At 42.6% G+C, this 25052-nt stretch overlaps 1 protein-coding gene and 1 non-coding gene across 3 annotated transcripts in view; one reads left to right on the forward strand and one right to left on the reverse strand.

Moving 5' to 3' along the window:
- The first annotated feature begins 465 nt into the window (after positions 1-465).
- LOC145356741 (small Cajal body-specific RNA 2) lies at positions 466-815 on the forward strand. Its single transcript, XR_013889212.1, has one exon.
- Positions 816-4793: 3978 nt separating this feature from the next.
- Positions 4794-25052, reverse strand: part of tmem260 (transmembrane protein 260) — a 35356-nt gene continuing 15097 nt past the window's right edge. The window contains exons 10-16 of one of the 2 annotated variants that reach the window (XM_080208964.1): positions 20980-21152; positions 18366-18537; positions 16661-16809; positions 13996-14172; positions 11809-11862; positions 7774-7864; positions 4794-7657 (exon numbers count right to left, since the gene is read on the reverse strand). In XM_080208964.1, coding sequence (XP_080065090.1) covers positions 7406-7657; positions 7774-7864; positions 11809-11862; positions 13996-14172; positions 16661-16809; positions 18366-18537; positions 20980-21152 — 1068 coding nt within the window. In that variant the 3' untranslated portion in view covers positions 4794-7405. The remainder of the gene's footprint in view (positions 7658-7773; positions 7865-11808; positions 11863-13995; positions 14173-16660; positions 16810-18365; positions 18538-20979; positions 21153-25052) is intronic. The other variant, XM_080208965.1, reaches the window with a different exon arrangement.

Below are 25052 nucleotides of genomic sequence, written 5' to 3' on the forward strand. Positions count from 1 at the left end.
ACATATTTTCCCTATTAACTAAAGCTTAATATGAGTCACTTTCCTGATTCACTTAGATTACATAAGACATACAGCACAGAAACAGGCCATTTAGCCCAACCAACCTATGTTGGTGTATATGCTCCACCTGCCTCCTCCTACCTCACTCATTTAAATCTACTCTTGTCACCATCTATTCCCTCCCTTCTTTTCCAGCTTCCTGCTAAGCATTTCCAGAATTTTCTATCCGCAAATTTAACTATTGCAATAAATCTTTGAGGGCAGCCATGTTTACAGTTGGTCCTCCGAGATTACTGCAGAAAGCGATGGGGCACGTCAGGGAGGACTAGCAAAGCGGCAAATTGGGCGTCTCTTTCCGCTCCTGGCGGCTTGTTGTTAGGAGAGCTTATAAAAGGAGAGCGTGCGGGTAGCGCGGTCATTGGGAGCGGTGGCGGTTGGGCAGAGTGGTAGTATGTGAATGTATGGTTTTGTGTGTGTGTGTGAGAGAGGGAGAGAGGGAGAGGGAGAGAGGGAGGGAGTGAGTGAGTGAGAGAGAGAATATGTATGGAAGAGTGTTTGTATGTGAGAAGAGGCTGCGAGTGAAGCGGGTGTGCCGTCGGGCCGCTCCCTCCTACATACACACTGATCTTATTTGATCGGCCGGGAGGCCCGGGCCCCGGTTCGAAGTGATGAGAATCCGCTCGCGAGCTGCTGGCGATGCGCGGAGGCAGCGAGGAGGGTCCCGGGCACAAGGAGCGGAGATGATGAACGGATCAGATAGACGAGGCGACGGCCACAGAGCCCCGCTACTGAGTATTGAGGCGATTCTGATCCGCATCCACTGCCCGGGATCTGAGGGGAGGGAGGGGCAGGATGTATTTGTACCTGCCTGGATTCATTGCTCTGCCTTTTGAGGCCTATTGAATGTTTCTGCCAGGGGTAGTTCATTTCAATGAAAGCTCCATTTATAACCCGTTCCAAACCTCATAATGGACTCGAGCTGTTAACTCTTTTTCACTCTCGCCATAGATGCTGCCGGACTTGTTTGAGTTTATCCCATACTTTCCGTTTTTTTGTTTCCACAGCCTGTGTTACAGAATTGTCGTGGCACAGGAGGCGGCTGTTTGGTCCATGGTTTCTGCACTGGCTCACCAGCATTGTGCTTGAGTGCCATTCTTCTGCGTTTTCCCTGTGCCCTTGCACATTGCAATCATCTAGTGCCCTCTACCCCACTTCCAGGCAGTGCATTCCAGCCCCCACCTGTTTGACAGTTTTTTTTAAAACCCTTTGGTTCTTTTGCAAATCACTTTGTTTGTTTGCATAATGCAATATGATTTTTGTGCCTTGTTAGTATGATTATTTTAATCCTCCATATCATGTTAAGTGCTCATTTACCTGAAAAATGTTTATTTTTTTGTGCTATTAACTATTTGTATAACAGTTTGGAAGCTGTGGTGAAAGTGCAGTTGATTTGGGCTCCAGGATATCTCTGTTGAGTACTGTTCCACTCTTGGTAGACCTAGGAGCCAAACTGGTCACTGACCGTTTATTTGATATTTCATAGAATCCTGCAGTGCAGAAGGGAGGCCATTCAGCCCATCAAGTCTTCACCGACCACAATATCACCCTGGCCCTATCTCCATAACCCCATACGTTTATCCCAGCTAGTCCCCCCGACACTTAGCATAGCCGATTCATCTAACCCGCCCGTTGGACTTTTGTAGCAGACAAAATATTCTTAAAGAAATGGCAGTACTTGAATTTAAGTGTGGAACACCACCAACAAGGGCAAGTCTGGGCCCATGTAATAAAGTAATAAGTAATCATGTGTAAAAAAAAACATAAGGGAAGTTAAGATATAGCAGGGCAGCTTGGTCAAGTAGTACGCATGCCCAGTAATAAGTGGGAAGTCATGGACACTACAGATACCTTAATGACCATAAGCGCAGGAACTGGAGAACCTTGAGCACCAGGTTTCAGAGCTCAAATAGCTGGAGTCACTGATGCAACCACGAGGCTGGGTGCTACATGGATAATATGTCCAGAGAGATTGTCATTTTTCAGCTTCAGAGCTTGAAGACAAAGGGAATGAGTGACCACTCGGTAGCCTAACGGAGCCAGGCAGGAAATGGAGGAGTTTCCTGGGACCATAATCTTCAGTTTTCCATTTTGGATGCTGGTGAAGGTGCTGGGCCCTCCCAAGGGGTGTAGATGTGACTCCAGGATGGTATATTGCCTCCCTGGTGCTAGTGTTAAGAATGCTGCAGGATCTTTTAGGGAGTATGAACAATCAGATCATGGTCCACATTGCTACCAATGACTTGGGAAAAAATGGAGATCGAGCCCTGCAATCAGAATTTAGGGAGCCAGGTAGAAAATTTGTAAAAAAAAAAAGGGATCTTGAGTAGTTACTTTCTGACTACTTCCAGTGCCACGTGCAAAGAAAATTACAGCACACAAACAAGCCCTTCAAGCCTGCACAAACCATGCTGCTTGACTGAACTAAAACCTTCTATCCTTCTGGGGACTGCATCCCTTTATTCCCATCCTATTCATGTATTTGTCAAGACACCCCTTAAAAGTCACTTGCATCTGCTTCCACTAGAATCTCAAGTGCAGAAAGAGACCATTTGGCCCATCAAGTCTGCACCAACAACAATCCTATCCAGCTCCTATCCTTGCAACCCCATGTATTTACTCTGCTAATCCCCCTAACCTATGCATTTTGGGACCCTGAGTGACAATTTAACATAGTTAATCAACCTAACCCACACATCTTTAGACTGGAAGGAAATGGAGCACCTGGAGGAAACTCATGCTGATGCAGGGAGAATGTGCAAACTGCACACAGACAGTGACCCAAGCTGGAAATTGAACCCAGGTCCCTGGCACTGAGGCAGCAGCTGCCACCTTGGCTGCTGGCAGAGAGGGAGTGGAGCTTCCGCACGGCCAGAAGACCCCAGGAAAAGAAAAGGGCAAAAGGCGGGAGAACGGAACTCTGACCCCCAGTCACCCCGGCTGCTGGCTCGGGGAAAACAACAGAAGACCACCACTGTGCCACCATGCTGCTTCCAGCACTGAGTTCAAGACACCAATCACACTCTAAAAAGCAAGTGAGTCAGAAATGGGAGTGCAAGGCAGATAGATGGAATATGGCTGGAAAGATGGTGTAAGCATGAAAGGCTTTGGATTCCTGGGACTGGCTCTGCGGAAGATGGCACCTGGAAAAGCTGGAGGGGTTACATTTGATTTGGATATGAGTTTTGCTAGTGCTGTTGGGAGGGCTTTAAACCAACTAGAGAACCAGGAGAGAAAATTCAAGGAATATCAGTGTGCACAAAATACTCAAATATTGCACGAGTATTCAGAATAGCAAGTTTGGAGCAAAGGAGAAATGCTGCCTAAATCTGTTAGTGGGCTTGTATGTGAATGCATGGGGTGTAGTGAATGAGATTGTCGAGTTAGAGGTGCGTATTGCTATGTGTAAACGGTGTTGAGAAAAGATGGAATTCTGCATGAACGCAAGGGTCATGGCTGAGGTATTAAACACTTTGCATTTGTCTTTACCAAGGAAGTAGATGCTATCCCTGCCATAATGACAGAAAACTCCACCATAGTGTTCAAAATTGATGTAGTGCTAGTATTGGATAAACTGTCAGTACTTAATGTTGACAAGGTACTGTCAAGGATCTTGAAGGAAGTGAGACTAGAATTTGCAGGGCACTGGTCATAATCTTTCAATCTTCCTTAGACTTGGGGGGGTCCCAGAGGACTAGAGAATTGCAGACACAACGTATTTTGTTCAAAAACGGTTGTAAGGATAGGCCCAGCTGCTGTCAACCAGTTAACTTCAGTAGTGGGGAAGCTTTTAGAAACAATTATATAGCATAGAATTAATGTCATGTGGAAAAATGTCAATAGATTAGGAGGACTCAGCTTGGATTTCTGATGGGGAAAGTGTTAAGGGGTTTATAGAGGAGCTAGCAAAGGGGTCAATAATAATGCTGTTGATGTGGACTTTCCATGCAAGGAGGTTCTGCTGAACTTACACTAGTTAAAATTAAGCTGGAGTATTGTGTACAATTATTTTAAAGTTTATGTAGTGTCACAAGTAGACTTACACTGCAATGAAGTTAGTGAAAATCCCCAAGTTGGCACACTGCCACCTGTTCGGGTACACCAAGGGAGAATTTAGCATAGCCAATACACCTAATCAGGATCTCTTTCAGACTGTGGGAGGAAACAAGCTCCTGGAGAAACCCATGCAGATACCGGGACAATGTGCAGACTTTGCACAGACAGTAACTCAAGCTGGGAATTGAACCTGCATCCCTGGTGCTGTGAGGCAGCAGTGCTAACCACTGTGTTGTTCATAAGTGTCACACTGTAAGAAAGAATGCACTGGGGAGATTACAGAAGTTAACAAGAATGATTCCAGGATTAGAAATTTGAGTTGAGGATATATTGGAGAAACTGGGACTGTTCTCCTGGGAGGGGAGGTGGTTAAGAGGAGATCTGATGGGCTCAAAATCATGAGGGCTGATCAGAGTAGTTAGGGCAAATCCTCTCCCTCAGTTTGTCCATGAAAGAGCAAACAGATTTTAAGTGGTTTGAAAATAAAGCAAATGCCTTGAGGGGGCAGAAAAAGACTCATAGTCTGGGATGTACTGCCAAGTGTGATGGAGGCATTCAATCGTTATTTGAAAAGAAACACAGGGTACAGGAGAATGGCAGCCATGATGCCCGTTGGGAGAGCTGGTGCAGATATAATAGACCAAATGATTTTTGCACAGTAACAACTGTGAGATCAGCTTTATTATGGTCAGAAACTGGAAACTTAATTCACAAGTTACTCAGGTAACACCACCTGTGGGTGACAGCAGCTCAAAAGCATTCCTGGCCAGGATTGTGTTGTAGCCTTCCAAAAATGCAAGAAATATATTTAATTCTGGGTTATAGTTAGCACAAAGGTTTACATTGGTTATTGAGGTGTCAAGAAAAGTTTATTCTTTCATGACACATAGGCATTGTTGGCAAAGTTAGCATTTGTTGCACATCAAAATTGCCCTTGAATGGGATAGCACGCTAGACCATTTTAGATGGTAGTTAAGAATAAGGCACACAGTGGTATGTGGGTTAAATGGGATGTCATATGTAGTTGTATTTTCACTGGACTAGTTTTTTTTGTTTTTATTCCAATTCAATCCAATCAAGTCCAATTCAGTCTCAACAAAGAGACATTCCCGATCCAAGCTGATAAGACAGGGCTCTCACCACCTGTCTTGGACTTGATCTACATGATCCAAACTGATTGGAGTTGGCATAGCTCCTCCTCCAAGGCTTGATCTCATTTGCATCTTAGCCAAAAGGCCAAGATGCCGCTTTTAAAAATTGCTTCAAATGAAGCTGAAATGTAACCTAATGACTTCAAGCACAGCACATCAATATTACACTTGATCTTAGCCGAACCCCACAATGGCAGACATCAGGAGTCAGGCCAGATCAGTGTCTCAGCCTTTTCACTTAAGGACACACAATTGATAGTATTAATGATCCCAGATTTTATGACTTAAATTTCAATAGCTGATTCTTGTCCAGCAATATTAACACTATCTCCTCTCAATCCACGCACTTAGCTTAAACAAAGAACATTACAGGCCCTCGCTGTTGTGCCAACCTTTGAAGACCAATCTGAAGCCCATCTAACCTATACCATTCCAATATCATACATATGTTTATCCAATGACCATTTAAATGCGCTTAACATTGACAAGTCCACTACTATTGCAGGCAGGGCATTCCACACTCTTACTACTCTGAGTAAGGAACCTATCTCTGACATCTGTCCTATATTTATCACCCCTCAACTTAAAGCTATGTTCCCTCAAGCTAACCATCACTATCTGAGGAAAAAGGCTCTCACTGTCCATCCTATCTAATCCTCTGATCATCTTGTATGCCTGAACCACCACCTCTCTAATGAAAAACAGCCTCAAGTCCCTCAGCCTTTCCTCGTAAGACCTTGCCATCATACCAGGCAACATCCTGGTAAACCTCTGCACCCTTTCCAACGCTTCCACATCCTTCCTATAATGCAGCGACCAGTATGTCAATATATCAATTCTAGACTCTTCACTTAAGTTGGTATTGATTTTGGTCATATTATTCACTAGTTGAATTCTGCAATTTGGATACAGCCTTCAATAGCTGAATTTTAAAATACATTTTGACTCAATTGCTGCCAAAGAGACTATAATGGTACTCTAATTTCATAATATATTAAGTGCTCATTTCATAGGATTAGTGTAGCAAAAGGTTTTATTCAAAATTACAGCTGCTATTTGATGAATGTACCATTAATCCACAAAACATAACTAATCTACTCCCATCAATTACTGCCCCATTAATCTCAATCTTCAGCAAAGTAATCGGTACTGTCAAGTGCATGGATGCTCAGTTTGGGTTCTACCAGTACCATTTGATCTGTGATCTGTTTTGATCCAAACATGAACAAAAATGGAATTCCTGAGGTGAGTGAATTCTCTCAAATGGAAGGCTTGGGTGTGGGAAAATTCTGAAGACTGGAATCATAATTAGCACAAAGGAAGATTATGGAAACTGACCATCTCAATTGCAGGATTCTCAGATAGGGTCTTGTCCCAAGCCAGTTCAATGACCTTCCCTCCAACAAAAGATCAGAGCAAATAGTATTTGCTGATAACTAGTGGGTATTAGTAGTCAACTGGAAATTTTATCCTCTGGCCCCCCCAAGTACTGCTCTGTTCTGAAGTGCGAGTCAGTTAATTTGTTTAGTGATGAATGAAATGTGCTGTAATATTTATCCTGACAAAGCATCCTGATACTGCTTTGGAGCACCAAAGCTGTTCAGGTTTCTTGCTTTTCCCTTTGGCTATTTTGCCCATTTCAGTCCAAACTTGCTTTGAAGGATTGGAAAATTGTGACAGGAGTCCCTGAATAATCATCCAAATTGAATTTGGTAGTGTTACAAACCAGACCATCATATTCATTGACCTCAAACTAGTCATCTACTTTTCTATCAGAAAAACATCTTGCTTTCTCCAGAATTTAAAAACTTCATCCAGTGGACCCATGAAAACATTTGACAACTCATATTTCAAGTACAGAAATAACCAAAAATGAGTATAAAAGATGGACATTACACTGCCTTTGGACTTCAGGACCAGCCTGTACTGCATGAGAGATTCTGCTTCCAAGGATATTAATTCACAGCTGAATCAGATCAGCCAAACCCCACATGTCTAGATGCCACTCCATGACAACTGTTAACCAGATTGGACTCATTAATCAAGTGACCCTGCAGCACTAATTGATTCTTTGGGTGGATCAAATTTGTACTTCGTCACTTGTGAGCACGATCCCATTAGTCCAATATCTGAAAGCTTCACTACTGGGCTCTTGCTCTCTTTCGCTCCCCTTTCAGATGTCTAATGACCTGGACAATGGCATTTTTCTGAGGGTCATCTGGTGCTTTGGCCACGTAAAGTGAGAAATGTTTGATGGCTTCTGATAGAAGAAACTCTGGGTCCACACCAGCAGCAATATGTGCAGGGGGCCATAGCATCCTCTCGCATACTATGGCATAGTTTTTGTGCCAATTGATTGGATGCTTCTCTGCAGTGACCAGCTCCTTATATAACTGAAAAAAGTAAGTTAGAAGATTAGGGATTAGTCTAAACACAGCAAATGGATTTATAGGCATCACTTGGATGCCTACAAATCAAACACCAGTAATGGATAAAACAGGGAACTCACTTGGTAGGCAAAAGTATAGAGCTGCACTTTGATAGCCTCTGCCTGGCCTGGATTTTCTGCCAACTCAAATACGAAGAAAGGAGTTTTCATCCTGTAAAATGTCAAAATAAATCAGACAAGCACCAGTTAAAAGCCTGAGGTTTCATGACCATTTTGATTTTAAACAGTGATATTTACAGCTTTTTGTGGGAGGGAGTTTCAAAATTCTAACTGCTGTTAAATGACATGGTTGATTTTAAGGTTTAGTCCTCTTATCCAAACAGGAATTCTTTTCAAATCTATTCATCAGTTTCTTTCAAAATCCTTAAAAAAAACTTCAATTCTTTATTTCAGGGAATACGGGGAGAGGCATCAGTCAACAAGATCATACTTCCCTGCCCTACCTATATCCCTGCATTATCTTAGTGTCCAAAAATCATCCACCCTCAGCCTTGAACATATTTCAACAACTGAGCACTCTGAAGAAATCTCTCCTCAGACTAATGTTGCAAACTGAACAGCCACTCAATATGCAACCTTTCAAGACCTCGAAGAATTTTACATTCCATTGAGATTACCCCTCATTCTAACCTAGAGAAAGTGTTGGCCCATTCCTCTCCATCTCTATTGAAAAGAACACTGTTGTTTCAAAGAACAGTACAGCACAGGTACAGGCCCTGTGGCCCACCACATGTTAACACATGATGCCTTTCCAAATTATGTGATCCATATCCTCTATTCCCTACATATTCACGTATCTGTCGAGATGCCTCATGCATTGCTTTTCTATCTGTGTCTACCTCCTCTGGCCATGCACTCCAGGCACTTACTACCCTTTGTAAAATACTTGCCTCTCCCATTTCCTTTAAACTTTCCCACTTTTACCTTAAACCTATGTCCGAAGTATTTGACATGTTTATCCATACCTCTCAATTTTGTAAACTTATACTGAGTTGACTTCCAGCCTCTGACATTCAAGTCAAAACAAATCAAGTTTGTCCAATCTCTCCTCATAGTTAATATCCTCCAAACCAAGCAACATTCTGGTAAATCTTTTCTCTACCCTCAGCCTTCTGGTATTGGGCGATCAACTGTATGCAGTATTCCAAACAAGGCTGCTATACAACTAAAGTTGTATAGCAGCAACCTGACTTGCCAATTTTTATACTCTATCCACAAACTTACTAACCAGACCACTACATTCTCCTCCAAATCATTTATACTATATAAAACAAAACAGGGGTCCCAGCACTGACCTCCACTGATCACCAGTCATAGAAACACTCTTCCACCACTCTGGTACCTGATGTTGTCTTCTTTGCAGCAAAATGCTATAACCATGATACCCAGCCTTCCTGTAAAGCTAAATTACTTCACCTGACAAATTAAAAATGCAACATTGGTCTGCATTGCCACCTCATTGCTGTTCTTATATACCTACCAGGGCTTAGACATCCTGTGATCCTTGCACACTTTTTGGGAAATTAGTACAAATTTGTAAAGCTTTGGTCAATTGACATTTTAATTGTTTCAAGTAGCTTTCTTTGTAATTTTGGGCGATTCCCACTTACCTTGGTCCATTCACCCTGGTAAAATTGGTACTTGGTGTGATGTCAGAACTCCATTCCAATACCACCACATGATTTTATGTCATCCTCCCCCTCCCAGCTGTCTCAAAGATCATCTGCATGAATCAGCTTTATTTGGTAGCAAAAGCCACTAGCTTTCGGAGCACTACTCCTTTGTCAGTTAAGTGGGAGTTCTGTTCACAAACAGGGCATATAAAGACACAAACTCAATTTACAAAACAATGGTTGGAATGCGAGTCTTTACAGGTAATCAAGTTTTAAAGCTACAGACAATGTGAGTGGAGAGGGGGTTAAGCACAGGTAAAAGAGGTGTGTATTGTCTCCAACCAGGACAGTTAGTGAGATTTTGCAAGCCCAAGCAAATCGTGCGAGTTACAGATAGTGTGACATGAACCCAAGATCCTGGTTGAGGTTGTCCTCATGTGCAGAACTTGGCTATCAGTCTGTGCTCAGCGACTCTGCGTTGTGTTTCATGAAGGTTGCCTTGGAGAATGCTTGCCCGAAGGTCAGAGGCTGAATGTCCGTGACTGCTTCCTGTTCCCAACAGGAAGAAAACACTCATGCCTGGTGATTGTCAAGCACTGTTCATTCATCCGTTGTCATAGCATCTGCATGGTCTCCTCAATGTACCATGCCTCAGGACATCCTTTCCTACAGTGCATCAGGTAGACAACATTGGCCTAGTTGCAAGAGTATGTACCGTGTACCTGGTGGTGTTCTCATGTGAGATGACGGCATCCATGTCGATGATCCGGCACATCTTGCAGAGGTTGCTGCAGCAGGGTTGTATGGTGTCATGGTCACTGTTCTCCTGAAGATTGGGTAGTTTGCTGTGGATAATGGTCTGTTTGAAGTTGTGTGGTTGTTTAAAGGCAAATAGGGTGTGGGATTGGCCTTGGCGAGATGTTCATCTTCATTAATGACGTGTTGAAGGCTCTGGAGAAGATGTAGTAGCTTCTCTGCTCTAGGGAAGTACTGGACGATGAAGAGAACTCTGTCCACCATGTCGTGTTTGTCTTCTGAGGAGGTCGGTGCGGTTTTTTGCTGTGGCGCGTTGAAAATGTTGATGAGTCGAGTGCCATATCCTGTTCTTATGAAGGCATCTTTCAACATCTGGAGGTGTCTGTTGCAATTCTCCTCATCTGAGCAGATCCTGCCTATAGGGAGGGCTTGTCCATAGGGGATGGCTTCTTTAACGTGTTTAGGATGGAAGCTAGAGAAATGGAGCATCGTGAGGTTATCCGTGGCTTGAGGTACGGTGAAGTGTTGAGTTGATTGTCCTTGATGGAAATGCGCGTGTTCTAAGAACTCAACTGATTCTGGCGAATCATAACCCCTATGACTTGCAAGCCTGGGCTTGCAAAATCTTTAACTAAGCTGGCTGGAGATAATACACATTCTAAATTGTGCTTAACCCTCTCTCCAGTCACATTGTCAGTACCTTTAAGACTCGATTACCTGTAAAGATTCGCATTCCAACCATTATTTTGTAAATTGTGTGTATGGCTTTATACACCCTGTTTGTGAACAGAACTCCCACTTACCTAACAAAGGAGCAGTGCTCTGAAAGCCAGTGGCTTTTGCCACCAAAAGAAACTGTTGGACTTTAAGAAGTCTCACAACACCAGGTTATTGTGTTTACCCCAGTCCAACGCTGGCATCTCCACATCATGTCTTTCTCGTAGCCTTACTAGCTGTAGTCTCTAATTCCTCCTCAGACATTTCACTTGTTGACCTACTGCTCTGGTTCTCACCCCCTGTCACACTATTTTAAACCCTGCCAAGTGACACTAAAACCTCCCTGCCAAGATATTGGTGCCCCTCCAATTTAGGTGCAATCCAACCTTGTGCAGGTCCTACCTGCCCTGGAAGACATCCCAATGACCCATGTATCTGAAGCCTTCCTTCCTATACCAGCTTTTTGGCCACATATTTAACTACTATCTTCCTATTCCTAGCCTCATCAGCATGTGGCACAGGGAGTAATCCTGAGATTACAATCCTAGAGGTCCTGCTTTTCAATTGGTGAACTTCTGTCACATTCCCTCAAGGCAAATATATCCATCAACAAGGATACCAAATGGTATGCAAAAACTCCTCTTGTGGCCTCAAAACTTCTTATAACTGCAACAGCACTTTCATATTCTTATACTCCAATTCAATATAGACATTACCATTTGTCTTCCTAATCCAAGGGAGACAGAGGGGAACAAGCAGGGTGGAAGAGGAGAGCACAGAGCAAGGAGGGACATGAAGGGATGAATGTAGTGGGAAGAAGGGAGAATGACAGAGCCAGCCAGAGCGTAAGAGCAGAAAACAAAGGAGAGATGTAAGAAGTATGGAGAGAGACAAAGGGATGAGCAAAGGAATGGGATGAGAGAGGCAGACAAGATGAGGGCAACGTAATCTATTAACTTTGTGAAACCGAAGACAGCACTGACAATAGTTCTGGGAGGTGCTGAGTTACCTTGCTTGCCACATTTCTTCATTTGCTACAGCTTCCCAAGAAGCTTGATTAAACCTGTAAGGAAGAAACATCTGTTCAAACTCCAGCAATGCCTGATAGAGAAACAGATTAGGATCTCCAAATGATAATAGAAGCAGCTCTAAGATATATTGTTTATAACGGAAGACTTCAATGTGAAAGTGATTGAACTGAAACATGCAGGATGGAGTGACAAACATTTATATTCGTGAGGGCAAGGGTTACGTTCCACCTACTTAAAAAACAATCTAAAGACAAGTTGTTCTGTCAAAGAAAGCCAAAATATAAATTGTCATCTGATGGGAAGACGAGTAATATGATCACGTTCTAGATATCTGTGAATTTTAACAGTTATTTACATAAATAAATGCCCATATGAGAGCATTGCTGGCTTGGCTAACATTTACTGCCCATCCCTAATTGCCTTTGATTAACTGGATAAATACATGAAGGAGAAAATATTGCAGAGAAATGTGTAAATAGCAGGGAGTGGGACGAATTGAGCTGTTTTTTGGAAGAGCTGATACAGACTTGATGGGCTCAGTGGCCTTCCTTCCGAGTCGTATATAAAAAGATAAAGACAATGGTAGCCAATGATGGCTTTGACCACAAGCTTGCTTTGAGACCCTGCTAAAGTTCAGAACGAGCACTACAGGAAAAGCATTTGAAAACAAAAATCTGGGCCCTGGACAAATTGAAAGAATCTGAGTAACCTTTTCTTCAGAACCAATGTCTGACAAAAGATTGTTGATCTGTGATGTAGGGGGGGGCTAATTAACACACAACCATAGACTTAGGAATGCTTAACACAACACTAACTTTAGAATGAAGGATCTTGTACTATGGGAACAAGCCAGCCAGGCTGTTGCCATGGAAGTCAGCTCTGTATGGTTAACAAATACTTCTCAATTGAAACATGTATTTTGAATTTACAAGGTGTTTTGCTTTTGATTACATTTTGTGAAACTTCAGTCGTGACAAAATACGGTAGGTCCTGGTTGGAGAGGTAAGAGACAATAAATCTACTGAAAGCAGTAATATTATCAGCAGTGGTTCGGAACAATTTGGCTACCAATGCTAGCGTTATGAATAGGATTATACAACTCCGAGATAACACAGGTGGTGAGCAGACAAAGAATTTCTCAGGATCAGACGAGAGTCATGGATTCAATTGGTGGGAATCATTCTCTTATTTCATTGTCCAGCATCCCATATTGCTGGGCAACAGAAGGGAGGTAATGTCTGTACTTTAATAACAAGTGAAATCTCATTAGGTCATGATATGTATTGTTATTGGCTTGAGTTAATGACAGGATGATATTTACTGATTTGTATTAGTGGATAATGCCCACCAGAAAGGTAGGCAATATGATTTTCGGAATGCCTTCACAGGGGCATTGTTCTTCAGACTGATATCCGGCTGCCCGCATTCTACACCTTGAGTGCAAGGCTTCCTCATATCATTCTCTCATTTGGTTAAGTGAAGTCATACTTTCAACATCAGTACGCTATTTTGAGTCTTTGTATTTAGCTTAAGTTTGAGTAAATACATAGCCTCGAGAGGAAATCCCCATCTATAATGTTAACTGTGCTATTTTTTGTAGCGATGCTGCCAGATTTGGTGAGTATTTCCAGCATTTTGTATTATTTCAGGTTTTCCTGCAGTATCATACTTTTGTATAAAGATGTTTATTTGTTTGTCTTCTAGTTTTTTTTGTTTGTCTTCTAGTATGAATAATGTCACTGCAGAATGTTGGGAGGATGTCCTCTGGTGCAAAGATTGTTCAACAGCATTCACGAGAAACCCACTGCACTGATAAATCCCTGCACAGTCAAATATAAACCTGATAGATCAAATCAATGGTTACATTGAGATAAGGAAATGCACTGTAACCTAATTAATAGTAGAAACACTGAGAAATCTTGCAGCAAAAAATATGTGGCAAGAATTTATGTAATCTGTTTTACTGGTGTTTTATTTTACTTCAAATACCTCCTAAAACAAAGTTATTTGTCTAAACTTTGGGTTGAAAATCTTGCTTATGTTATTGAAGTAGCAATATCTAGAACATGATGTTGGGGGCTGGAAACAGGGTTTGATGTCCAACTCTGTCCCAGTCCCGAGCATCATGACACCCATCCTCCCAGCCCCCTGCATTTGTTACCCACCTGCCATACTCTTCTGTCCAGTTGTACATGTTCTTGGTATGGTGGATCCAGCTTTCTGGGTTGAATTGACTGGTAGAATGGACCAGCTTCTCACACACACCCCATGGCCAGAGGGAGTAACTATGCATCCAGCTTGGATCACCTTCATGCAGTCCTATACACACAAAGATCTCCCTACTGTAAAACACATGTTTCAGTAACCAGAACATTCCAGTCCTTCAAAGGTATCAACACACATTCAGTTCTATTTAAATCTGGAGTAAAGGGCAGTTTTATTGAGCTCTGTTTCTGTGTGTTCTTCCAATAATTGGTGTCACTACTCCCAAGATCAGAGCAGATTCTGGTTTCCTCCCACAATCCAAGGTTAGGATTAGTGGGGTTAGGGGGATTAGTGGGATAAACGTGTGGGAGCTACGGGAGTAGGGCTAGGGGGGGAAGACACACTTTGAGAGTCAGTGCTAACACGATGAACCAAAATGGCCTCCTTCTGCACTGTAGGGATTCTATGATCAGCAAATTTCCATCTCAATCTGAACTGATTTTTACCTTGGTCTCAGGAGGTATTTTGCTATCCAGTGTCTATGTTTAATACTCGAAAGGGCCCGAGTTGAATCACGTACACAGAGCTCTCTCACCTTTGAGATTAAAGTATAACTAGATGCATCGCAGTCATTTCCCAAATTTTACTCTTGATAACCAGAGAAATTAATTTCATGAAATCTCACTGAAACACAGTTCCTAAGAGACAGGGTTTGGACAGATAAAGACGTATCTGAAGCCTGAACTCGTCAAATTCATGAGAAAGTGTAGTACCACTCGTGGTCATTTATGTATATCAACCAAAACTAGAATAAACCAATTCAGTTGGCTACTTGAACGTCCTGCGATAGTTTCTTTTTATCATGTAAAGATATCTCAGTCTGGGGATGAGGATAGAATTACAAATTCTCAAGACAAACAAATCTGAGTTGGAGAAGCTTCCAGCAAACTAGCAGAAGGGTTTTTTTTGGGTGACAAATAGGCTTACAAATCCAGTCTTAGAGAAAAGGATCTTTGTACATGTGGATGGACTGACCTTTGAAAGTAATCATGTCAACAGGTATTACTGAGTGACTGGGAGATTACAGTCCTGACCAAATGTCCTTTGGTGCAAATGTGGAATGGCTAGAGATGTTTTTGACTGTTAATCAAATCAGACATTCTGATGATCTAACTATTAATCAGGCTGTGGAGAAAGGGAAAATAGCGATATTTCTTATTGACGCAGAATCAGGAGTGTATGAAACAAGAATTTGCTCACCCCTGGTAAGTCAAGACATGCCAGAGTCAAACACAGAACCCCTACAGTGCAGAGGGAGACCATTTGGCTCATCAAGTCTGCACCAACTCTGAGCATTTCATGTAGCAGCACCCCACCCACGGCACCCGATTCCCGTAACCCCACACATTTAGCATAGCCAATTCACCTAAACTGCACATCTTCGGACCATTTGTGTAAACCATTGTGTACAACATTTTGTACAAACTTGAGCAGCATTACAATCCCAAGCTGTTGGAGATTGCTCAAAGCCACCATAAAGGTTCAAGAATGAGAGGTAACAAATTTCAAGTAATTTGCAAAGAAAGCAGAAGTGATAGGAAAAAAGAAACTCGTTCATGCAGCAAGTGGTTGAAGTCTAAATTCACTGCACGGAGAACCTTGTGGACGCAGGTTCAATCCAGGCATTCGAATGTGCAGGATTATCTGGAGAAAGCAGAAGAATGGAACTAGGTGAACAGATCATTTGGAGAGTTGGTACTGACAAGGTGGGCTGAATGTAACTGTTCTAGGTATAGTAAGAGAAAGATGTTTGAAGGTGAACTAGAAGAATGCAAAAGATCATCATAAGTGGTTGAATTGGCTACCAGAACAAGTTAAGAAAGTGTGATCCTCACATACAAGGAGCAGAAAGTTGGAAAGAATCAAACAAGTCTGATGAATTGGATACTTAGGATATGAGTAGAGTACCAATAGTTACTCCAGTACAATTCATGCCTGAAACCAGTTCACAGTCCAATTGGGGTCAGACAGATGTCTGAGGAAATGGAAAATTCAATTGAAGGTTAGGGTTAAAATCAGTCTTTGATGGAGGAAACATTTCCGCAAAGTCAGGCCTAGATGGGTCAAGGTCCTTTCCCGAGTTAAAGTAGTTTGGGTCAAGAAGGTATCTTCTTAGGAATAGAAAATCAGTGGTTAAGTTTGATTTGTAAATTCATTAAAAACAAGAAAAGTTAAATGGAAGCCAGACAGGAGTGTAAAACTAATGCCCTCTTGTTGCTATTTACAGATGTACATAAACCAGTTCAGTTGAATACTTGAACTCTATGGAGCACACAGCTCCAAATCCTGCAAAGATATTACAGAAAATCTATTTGTATCAAGTTATTGAAGTTATATAAAAACTCACCTCTGTTCCCATTCAACAAATGGAGCTATTAGATAAAAGAAACTCATTCTCTGTTCACACTGAATAACTGGGGATATCATACAGAAACTTGCACTGTTCTCACACAGTAACTGAGTCTATTAGAAACTCGCTCTTGGTTCTGACTCAATATTGGGATTATTAGATAGGAATTCATTATGCTTTCATTGAGTAATTGGGATTATTGTATTGAAACTCACTCTTTGTTTGCAACGAGTAAATCATGTAGGTTGAATGTCACAGCCCCATCACGATCCACTTGGTTGATGGGATTCCAGTGATGTCCTGGGAAATGGACATGTGGTAAGTGCTTGGCCAGTTTCGGCAAATACCAATCATATGTCATCATCTGCAGAGGAAGTGACATTGGATTACATTCTTTACTGAGATCCCTCCAGTTGTGAAACAGCTTTTAATTAAAACAAAATCAGAAAACACCATTAATTGCCTTTGGTTTCCTTGTCCCAAAGAAGGCACATACTGCTTACTTTCATCATTCAGCCCCCGCCCCCTGTACATTTGACGTGGTACAATGAGCACAAGCTCTGATCCACATCAAACATCCACCCAATAGAAGCAAATTACCCTCTTCCCCTGAGGACTGAGTTCAGAGATACTCATGCTCTCTCCACCACTCCTCCCGTGACCCTAGCTCTTCCCACCCTACTTTCCTATGGCCGACTTGAGTTCCAGATCATTCCACTCAAAGAGGAAGAAGGACATAGGGATTCAAGAGATCGAGGAGCTAGGCAGGGGACGTCTGGACAATTTTACTAAAACATATTTTATCCCCTGATATGCAGTTGTTAAATCCAGACATTTGAATAAGTTAAACTTCTCGTTACGGTAAGTTACATGAATGTTCTTGAAGAATTCAAACAGTTTATAGCTCAGTGATTCTGCCCTCACCAAGCCCAGAGGAATATCACCTTGTTCTGTTACAGTACAAATAGTGTGTCACTGCTGATTTCACAAATAACTCAAATGTTAAAAATTGAATCTGAAATGATATGATTAACATTTAAATTTATAATATCTTTCTGAAGACACTTGGAAATGTGATTGAAATTATTTAAGCTTCTGAATAAGTCACCCAGTTCTCCCCACTGGTTTGGGAGGATTGATCTAGATCATAAAACCAAAGTACTACAAAAAAAAGTTAAAATTTATTTATTAGTCACAAAGAGATTAACACTGCAATGAAGTTACTGTGAAAATCTCCTAGTCGCCATACTCTAGCGCCTGTTCGGACCACAGAGCATTTAGTATGACCAAGGCACCTAACCAGCACCGCTTTCAGATTATGGGGGGAACCAGAGCACCCAGAGGAAACCATGCAGACATAGCAAGAACATGCAGAATCTGCACAGACAATGACCTAAGCTGGGAATTGAACCCAGGTCTCTGGTACTGTGAGGCAGCAGTGTTAACCACTGTGCCACCAAGCTATGATAAGCAGAAGTTAGAATATAAAACAAAAACGGAAAATATTGGAAAATCTCAGCAGGTCAGACAGCATCTATGGAAAAAGAATGGAGCCAATGTTTCAAGTGTGGATGATGCTTTGTCAGAGCTCTGACGAAGAGTCACCCAGACTTGAAATGTTATCTGTTCTCTCTCCACAGATACCATCAGATCTACTGAGATTTTCTAGCATTTTTTGTTTTCGATCTAGATCATGTTTCTATCCACTCAGACCCTCAAATCCCTCTGTCTAGCCACTTTGATCCTCTTTCATACTAGGCTGTGGCTCTGGTGTAGTATTATAGTATAGTATAGAAATTAGGAAGAAGCTCAAAAAGCATCCACTGACGATAGATTTAGATTGGAAAAGATGATGAAGGTTGAACGGAGGAACATCAATACAATCATAGACTGGCTGAATGGCCATATATCCTATGTTACCTCCTGATCCACTAGACTGAGGTCAGGCCTTTCTCCCTCACAGTAATGAAGGTATCGCAGGGAGTTTCCTGGGAGGTCTCCTCGAACCAGGATTGTTGCATTAGGGGGCATGCTGCCCAAGATATTTCTGGCAAACTTGTCCACAATGTTGTTATTGCTGTGGTCACAGATCCTGAACAGTTGGAAATAATTAGTCTATATATTTTCTATACATTACATCTCAAGTCTCACATTCAACTTTCAATTTCCAACTTTAAAGTATAAAAGAATAAAAACTTTCCAAAAACACAAGGACCAGATGCCTACAGTTGATAAACTGAACTGTTAGCTCAGCTCGTGTTTAGTTACCAGTAACAAGATTTAAAATAATCTACTTTAGACACAGGCTAATATATTTTAGTTTGTATTAAGTTTATCTCTTAATAAACAGCTGCATAAAGAATTTCTACAATTGGAAACAGACCCAACCTTTTTCGTATTAATCTTTAGTGAGCGCATGTGGACAGTAAAACGGTGCAGTAGTAAACAAAGGACATTGAGAGTGTGACAATGAATAACCAGTTACGAATTCCAGGTTCCATACAGCTTGCGTTCGGTGATCTGAAAACTACTTCTGTTGCATGGCAGATAATCAAATGTTAACTTGACCCGAGATTCATTACAACACACTGCTATGCATGTTCTCCTACTTCAGAAGGTGAAATACATTAATTTAGCGAATCAAAAATAACTCACTGAATTATACGAAATACATAAATGAACAGAATATTGTTTTACAATGAGATTTACCTGTTTCTTATTCATTGTATCAAGATTTTCCCCCTTGTTACAGGGTAAGTCCAGGTAACAAGTCAAGGATTTTTGTGTGTGCGTGTGCGTGTGTGTGGGCAGGGCGGGGGGCGTGCAGGCGGGGTGGAGGAGGAGGAGGAGGAGGAGGAGGAGGAGAAAGGTGGTGTGGAAGAAGAGAGAGAGAGAGGAGAGAGAATCAAGAGTCACCGGTCAATAAAGGTAATCGGAATGAGTGAGAGAGAGAGGGAGAGAGAGAGAGAGAGAGGCTGGCACTGTTGCCATGATCTCCTGTTCCGACATTCAGGATTAAGCACTTCAGTATCAGTCTTACGTACCTAGTTTCTGATAAATTTCTCAAGACTTGGGATGGCACAGTGGTTAGTATTGCTGCTCCTCAGCACCAGGGATCTGGGCTCAATTCCAGCCTTGGGTCACTGTGTGTGGAGTTTGCACATTCTCCCCGTGTCTACATGGGTTTCCACCAGGTGCTCCGGTTTCTTCCCAGTTCAAAGATGTGCACCTTAGGCAGACTGGCCATGCTAAATTGCCTCTTAGTGTCCCAAGACATATAAGTTAGTGGGATAAGTGGGGGAGGGGATGGGATGGGGTAGGGTGAGTAAGATGTTCTGTTGAAGAATCAGTGTAGACTTGATGGACCAAATGGCCCCTTCCTGCACTGCAGGGATTCTATGACTATGCCTCTGCCAGCTTTTCAGATGGATGGGTTTTTAAAATGACATCTCTTTCTGATAAAGAAATGGTTTATTTTATGAAATATAAACATTACTGAAAGCCCAGGAATTGGGTACAATTTCCTGAACTTCACACACACTCTCCTCAAGTACAAGTATTTGCTCAGCGCAACCTACTATCCCTCTCTATGGTAACTCTCTCCTCTTCTCAACAAGTCCTAACTCCTTTCTTTGGGTTGACCTCCTCTTCTCTTTCAGTCTATCTATATCTCCTCTACCAATCTACAGGCTTTTGAAACTAAACGTCAGCCTGTCACAATTGCATCTTGATTTGTCCATCTTCTCTTGCAGCTATCGCTACACTTGACGGTGTTTTATTGAGCTTGGACTCTATGCTGGTTCCTCACTAAAAAAAATAAAGAAATAAGAACAAACCTGCATTCATATTGCATTATTCAAGTCTTTCATGTGCTCCCAAATTAAGTGTGTAGTCACCTTTTTGATCTGAAAACCTGGCAGGAAAATTGCACAGTGAGAAGTCCAACAAGTTTATTTGATAGTAAACCCACAAGCTTTCGGAACGGTGTTCCATCATCAGGTGAGTGGAAAGTTCTGATCAGAGATCAGAGTTCTCACTCACCTGACGATGGAACAGCGTTCCGAAAGCTTGTGGGTTTACTATCAAATAAACTTGTCGGATTTTAACCTGGTGTTGTGTGACTTCTTACTGTGTTTACCCCAGTCCAAAGCCAACATCTCCACATCAGAAAAATTGCACATAAGATCCCATAAACAACAATGGGATAATGGCAACAATTAGTTCTGATGGCGTTGGTCGAGAGATGAATGTTGGGAGCAGAAACTGGCAGAATTTCTTCAAATGGTGGCTGTAGGATTTTTTGCTGGGCCACTTTTTTCTGAGGGTATGAAAGTGCAGACAGGACCTCAATTTAATATCTCAACTAAAAGGGCACTTGCAACAGTGCAGCACTCAGCAGCATTTTGCACTCTGGTCTCTGGAGATAATTCAAACCCATAATCTCTGACCCAGAGGTGAGAATGCTACTTTTGAGCCAAGCTGATATTAATCATCATCATCATCAATAGGCAGATATTTGAAAATTATAGCTTACTTGTAGTTCTGATGGATTTGGAAAGCGATGAGGATGATGACAGAGAGCCACTCTGCCCAATCCCACAGTGCGTTATTGCCCATTATTCTCCGTAAAATGGAGCAGACTGAAGCTAGACCACAGCCTGCCAAAACGCAAACTACCAAATTACTCTGTAGCCAGAACCTTTCAACCTGCAGAAATAAAATGAATAGAAATGAAAGTAAATGATATCTCAATCTTGGTTACCAATCAACACTGTTGGTGCAGTGCTGAAATCAGGTCCAATTTGGTGCAGTTGCCTGATGAAAGGATTCAGAAGCTGTGCTCAGGAACATAATTGTGATGAATCTAGGAGTGGAGAGGAGTGTTGCCAAGACACACAAGTTTCTAAGAGTGAGGAGTGATAGGTTCTGTTGAATTATCACCCCAACTTCAGTCTCCCTTTACTCTCCAAATTAACATTATTGCCCCTCAAATCCATACCCTTCTTTCATGCAATCCCACGTATGAATCCTTTTGATTGGGTTTCTACCCTTGTTATGGCACTGAACCAGATCTCAGTCACAATTGGCGTCCCACGTGACTATGATAATGGTCCCTACCTCCCTATTTGCTCAAAACCAATCCTGAACTTTCCCCCTCTGATTCTGACTTATGTTCAGCCCTTCCTGTAACCCACCCAATGGTGGATGTGTTTTATCTAGGTCTCAGAAATCCCCCTCTTGGATCAAGCTCGTAATCACCTCTCCAAATATCATCATTGGCTGGACACCCATTTTTTCTGGGACATTGAAGGTACTATATAAATGCAAGTTTCCATTGTTGTTAAATTAAACAATTTGCACATTGCTATGGCTGTAGTTTGTGTAGATATTAAACAGCCTTATCCAGCAGCACAAAAGGAAAGGAGACAGCACAAAAGGTGATCATTAAGTATTGCCATTTTTTCTAGGAAGTTTAATTTAGAGGGGGAAATTCTCCTGCCCGCCACAGGAATCGTAGTGGGCAGAGGGGACTACGCACAGATCCATTGGCCTCGGGCAGGATTCTCCAGTTGCAGCTGGAGAATTCCACCCAAAATGTTTAATAATCAAATGCACTACTAGAGGCCAGTGATATAACAGCATAGGCTCTTCAAAGAACCTTGCAGATTTTGTTGGCTATTCCCAACATCCCCTGCCATTTCCTCCAGAGCATGTAGGCATAATGGTGTTTTTTTGTAACCCAGACCCTCAAGATAATTCCACAGAGCAGAGAACAGAACTTAGCTCTACGCGCCAATATTTCATCCCAACTTGGAACAGCACTGTTACACGCTGTGTTCTCAACTCAGACCCAAAAATTGTGGCTCAACATTACTCATCAGTACAGTGCCTACTGTGGCAGGAGCAAACATTTTTACAAAACTTTCTACATCACAGTAATTAAAGAGGGCTACTGAATGCTGTGCTCTATTGTCTATCTGTGCAAGTCCACATTTATCCTGAGGAAGGCAATACTGAATAATACATTCATGTCTGGTCCCTAAAGTAAACATTCAAGTCCTGGAACTGATGCAGCGAAGCATCAGAGAATGACTCTTAGCATGAGCAGTATTCATTTTTTTATTATATGCAGGTGGAGGGTATTAATTAGGGTTTCACTTTAGCACATATAATGACACACTTAGTGAAACTGTAATGTGTTGAAGTTCAGACTCGTAGGCTTGCAATACTTAACTTGAAATAAATGTAAGACTAAGTAACAATTGAAGAGTCACACTTACTCGAAACATTAACTCTATTTATCTCTCCACATTTTCTGTTAATTATTTAAGATTGGCTCTGGTTCAATCCTTCACCAACTATAAAGGGTGTTGGTGAACATAAGAAATAGGAGCAGGAGTAGGCCATCTAGCCCTTCGAGCCTGCCCCGCCATTCAATAAGATCATGGCTGATCTGTCGTGGCTCAGTTCCACTTTCCCGCCCTCTCCCCATAACCCTTAATCCCCTCACTTATCAAAAACCCATCAACCCGTGTCTTAAAAATATTTAGCGAGGCAGCCTCCACCACTTCAACGGGCAGAGAATTCCAGAGATTCACCACCCTTTGAGTGAAGAAGTTCCTCCTCAACTCCGTTCTAAACCGCCCCCCCTTTATCTTGAGGCTGTGCCCCCTAGTCCTACTGTCCTTTCTGAGCGGGAAGAGCCTCTCCACCTCTATCCTATCCATCCCATTCATCATCTTATATGTCTCAATGAGATCTCCCCTCATTCTTCTAAACTCTAACGACTACAAGCCTAGTTTATTCAGCCTCTCCTCATAGTTCAACCCCCTCAACTCCGGTGTCAGCCTAGTAAACCTCCTCTGCACTCCCTCCAAGGCCAAAATATCTTTGCGTAAGTGCGGCAACCAAAACTGCACACAGTACTCCAGCTGCGGCCTCACCAATGCCCTATACAGCTGCAGCAAGACCTCCCTACTTTTATATTCAATCCCCCTCGCTATGAAGGCCACCATCCCATTAGCCTTCCTGACCACCTGCTGCACCTGCAGGCTGGGTTTTTGCGACTCATGCACAAGGACCCCGAGGTCCCTCTGCACCGTCGCCTGCTGCAGTTTTTCGCCACCTAAGTACTAGTCCTTCCTACCATTATTCCTACCAAAGTGGACCACCTCGCACTTGCCAACATTAAATTCCATTTGCCAGTTCCTGGCCCATTCGCCCAGCCCACCTAGATCCTTCTGCAGACTCTCCACACCTTCCGCGCAATTTGCCGTTCCACCAATCTTGGTGTCATCAGCAAATTTCGACACCATACACTCGGTTCCCTCCTCCAGATCATCTATGTAAATGGTAAATAGCTGAGGCCCCAGCACCGACCCCTGGGGCACCCCACTAGTCGCCAACCGCCAATCCGAATAGCACCCATTGACCCCCACTCTCTGCCTCCTATTTGACAGCCAATCCTCTATCTACGCTAACAACCTACCCCCAACTCCATGCCCCCTTACCTTCTGCAATAACCTCTTGTGAGGTACCTTGTCAAACGCCTTCTGAAAATCAAGAAAGACCACATCCACCGGCTCTCCTCTATCCACCGCCCTAGACACATCCTCACAGAACTCCAATAAATTTGTCAGACACGACTTCCCCTTAACGAAACCGTGCTGCGTCTGCTCTATCAAGCAATTCCCCTCAAGATGCCTCGCTATTTCCTCCTTGATGACGGATTCTAACATTTTACCTACAACAGACGTTAAACTAACTGGCTTATAATTCCCTGCCTTTTGCCTGCCACCCTTCTTAAACAACGGCGCAACATTAGCCGTTTTCCAATCTTCCGGCACTTCCCCGGAATCCAGCGACGTTTGGAAAGTAACCACCAAGGCATCCACTATCACCTCCGCCATTTCTTTCAGAACCCTCGGATGCATTCCATCCGGTCCTGAGGGAAGTACGGTAGGATGAGAGAAGAATTGGCGAATGTTGACTGGGGGAGCGCGTTGGAAGGTAGGTCTGCTGAGGAGCAGTGGAGGATCTTTAAGGAGATCTTTCTTGGTGCTCAGCAGAAATTTATTCCGATGGTTAAAAAGGACCGTAGGAGGAGAGGTAATAAGCCGTGGATAACGAAGGAGGTGAAGTGTTAAATTAAAAGTGGAGGCGTTTAGAGTAGCTAAGAGTAGTGGGCGAGAAGAGGATTGGGAGAGGTTTAAATGTCAACAAAGACTGACAAAGAAGTTGATAAAGAAGGGTAGGAGAAACTATGAAGCTGGGCTAGCGCTTAATATAAAAAAGGATAGCAAGAGTTTTTATAAATATATAAAAGGGAAGAGGCTGGCTAGGGTGAACGTTGGACCCTTAGAGGATGAGAGGGGGGACTTAGTGGTAGGGGATGGGGAAATGGCTGAGGTCTTGAATAACTTTTTTGTTTCGGTCTTCACGGAGGAGGACGTGAATAATTTGCCGGGTGTTAGCGACGGAAAGGTGGTAGGACTGGAGGGTCGCAATGACATTATTGTTACTAGAGAGGCGGTGCTCGACAGACTGGAGGGGCTGATTGTGGACAAGTCCCCAGGAGCGGATGGAATGCATCAGGGCTTGGGAGCC

The sequence above is a fragment of the Carcharhinus amblyrhynchos genome, chromosome 21, assembly GCF_965287045.1.
Source record: "Carcharhinus amblyrhynchos chromosome 21, sCarAmb.v2.hapA, whole genome shotgun sequence".
Classification (NCBI taxonomy): Eukaryota; Metazoa; Chordata; class Chondrichthyes; order Carcharhiniformes; family Carcharhinidae; genus Carcharhinus; species Carcharhinus amblyrhynchos.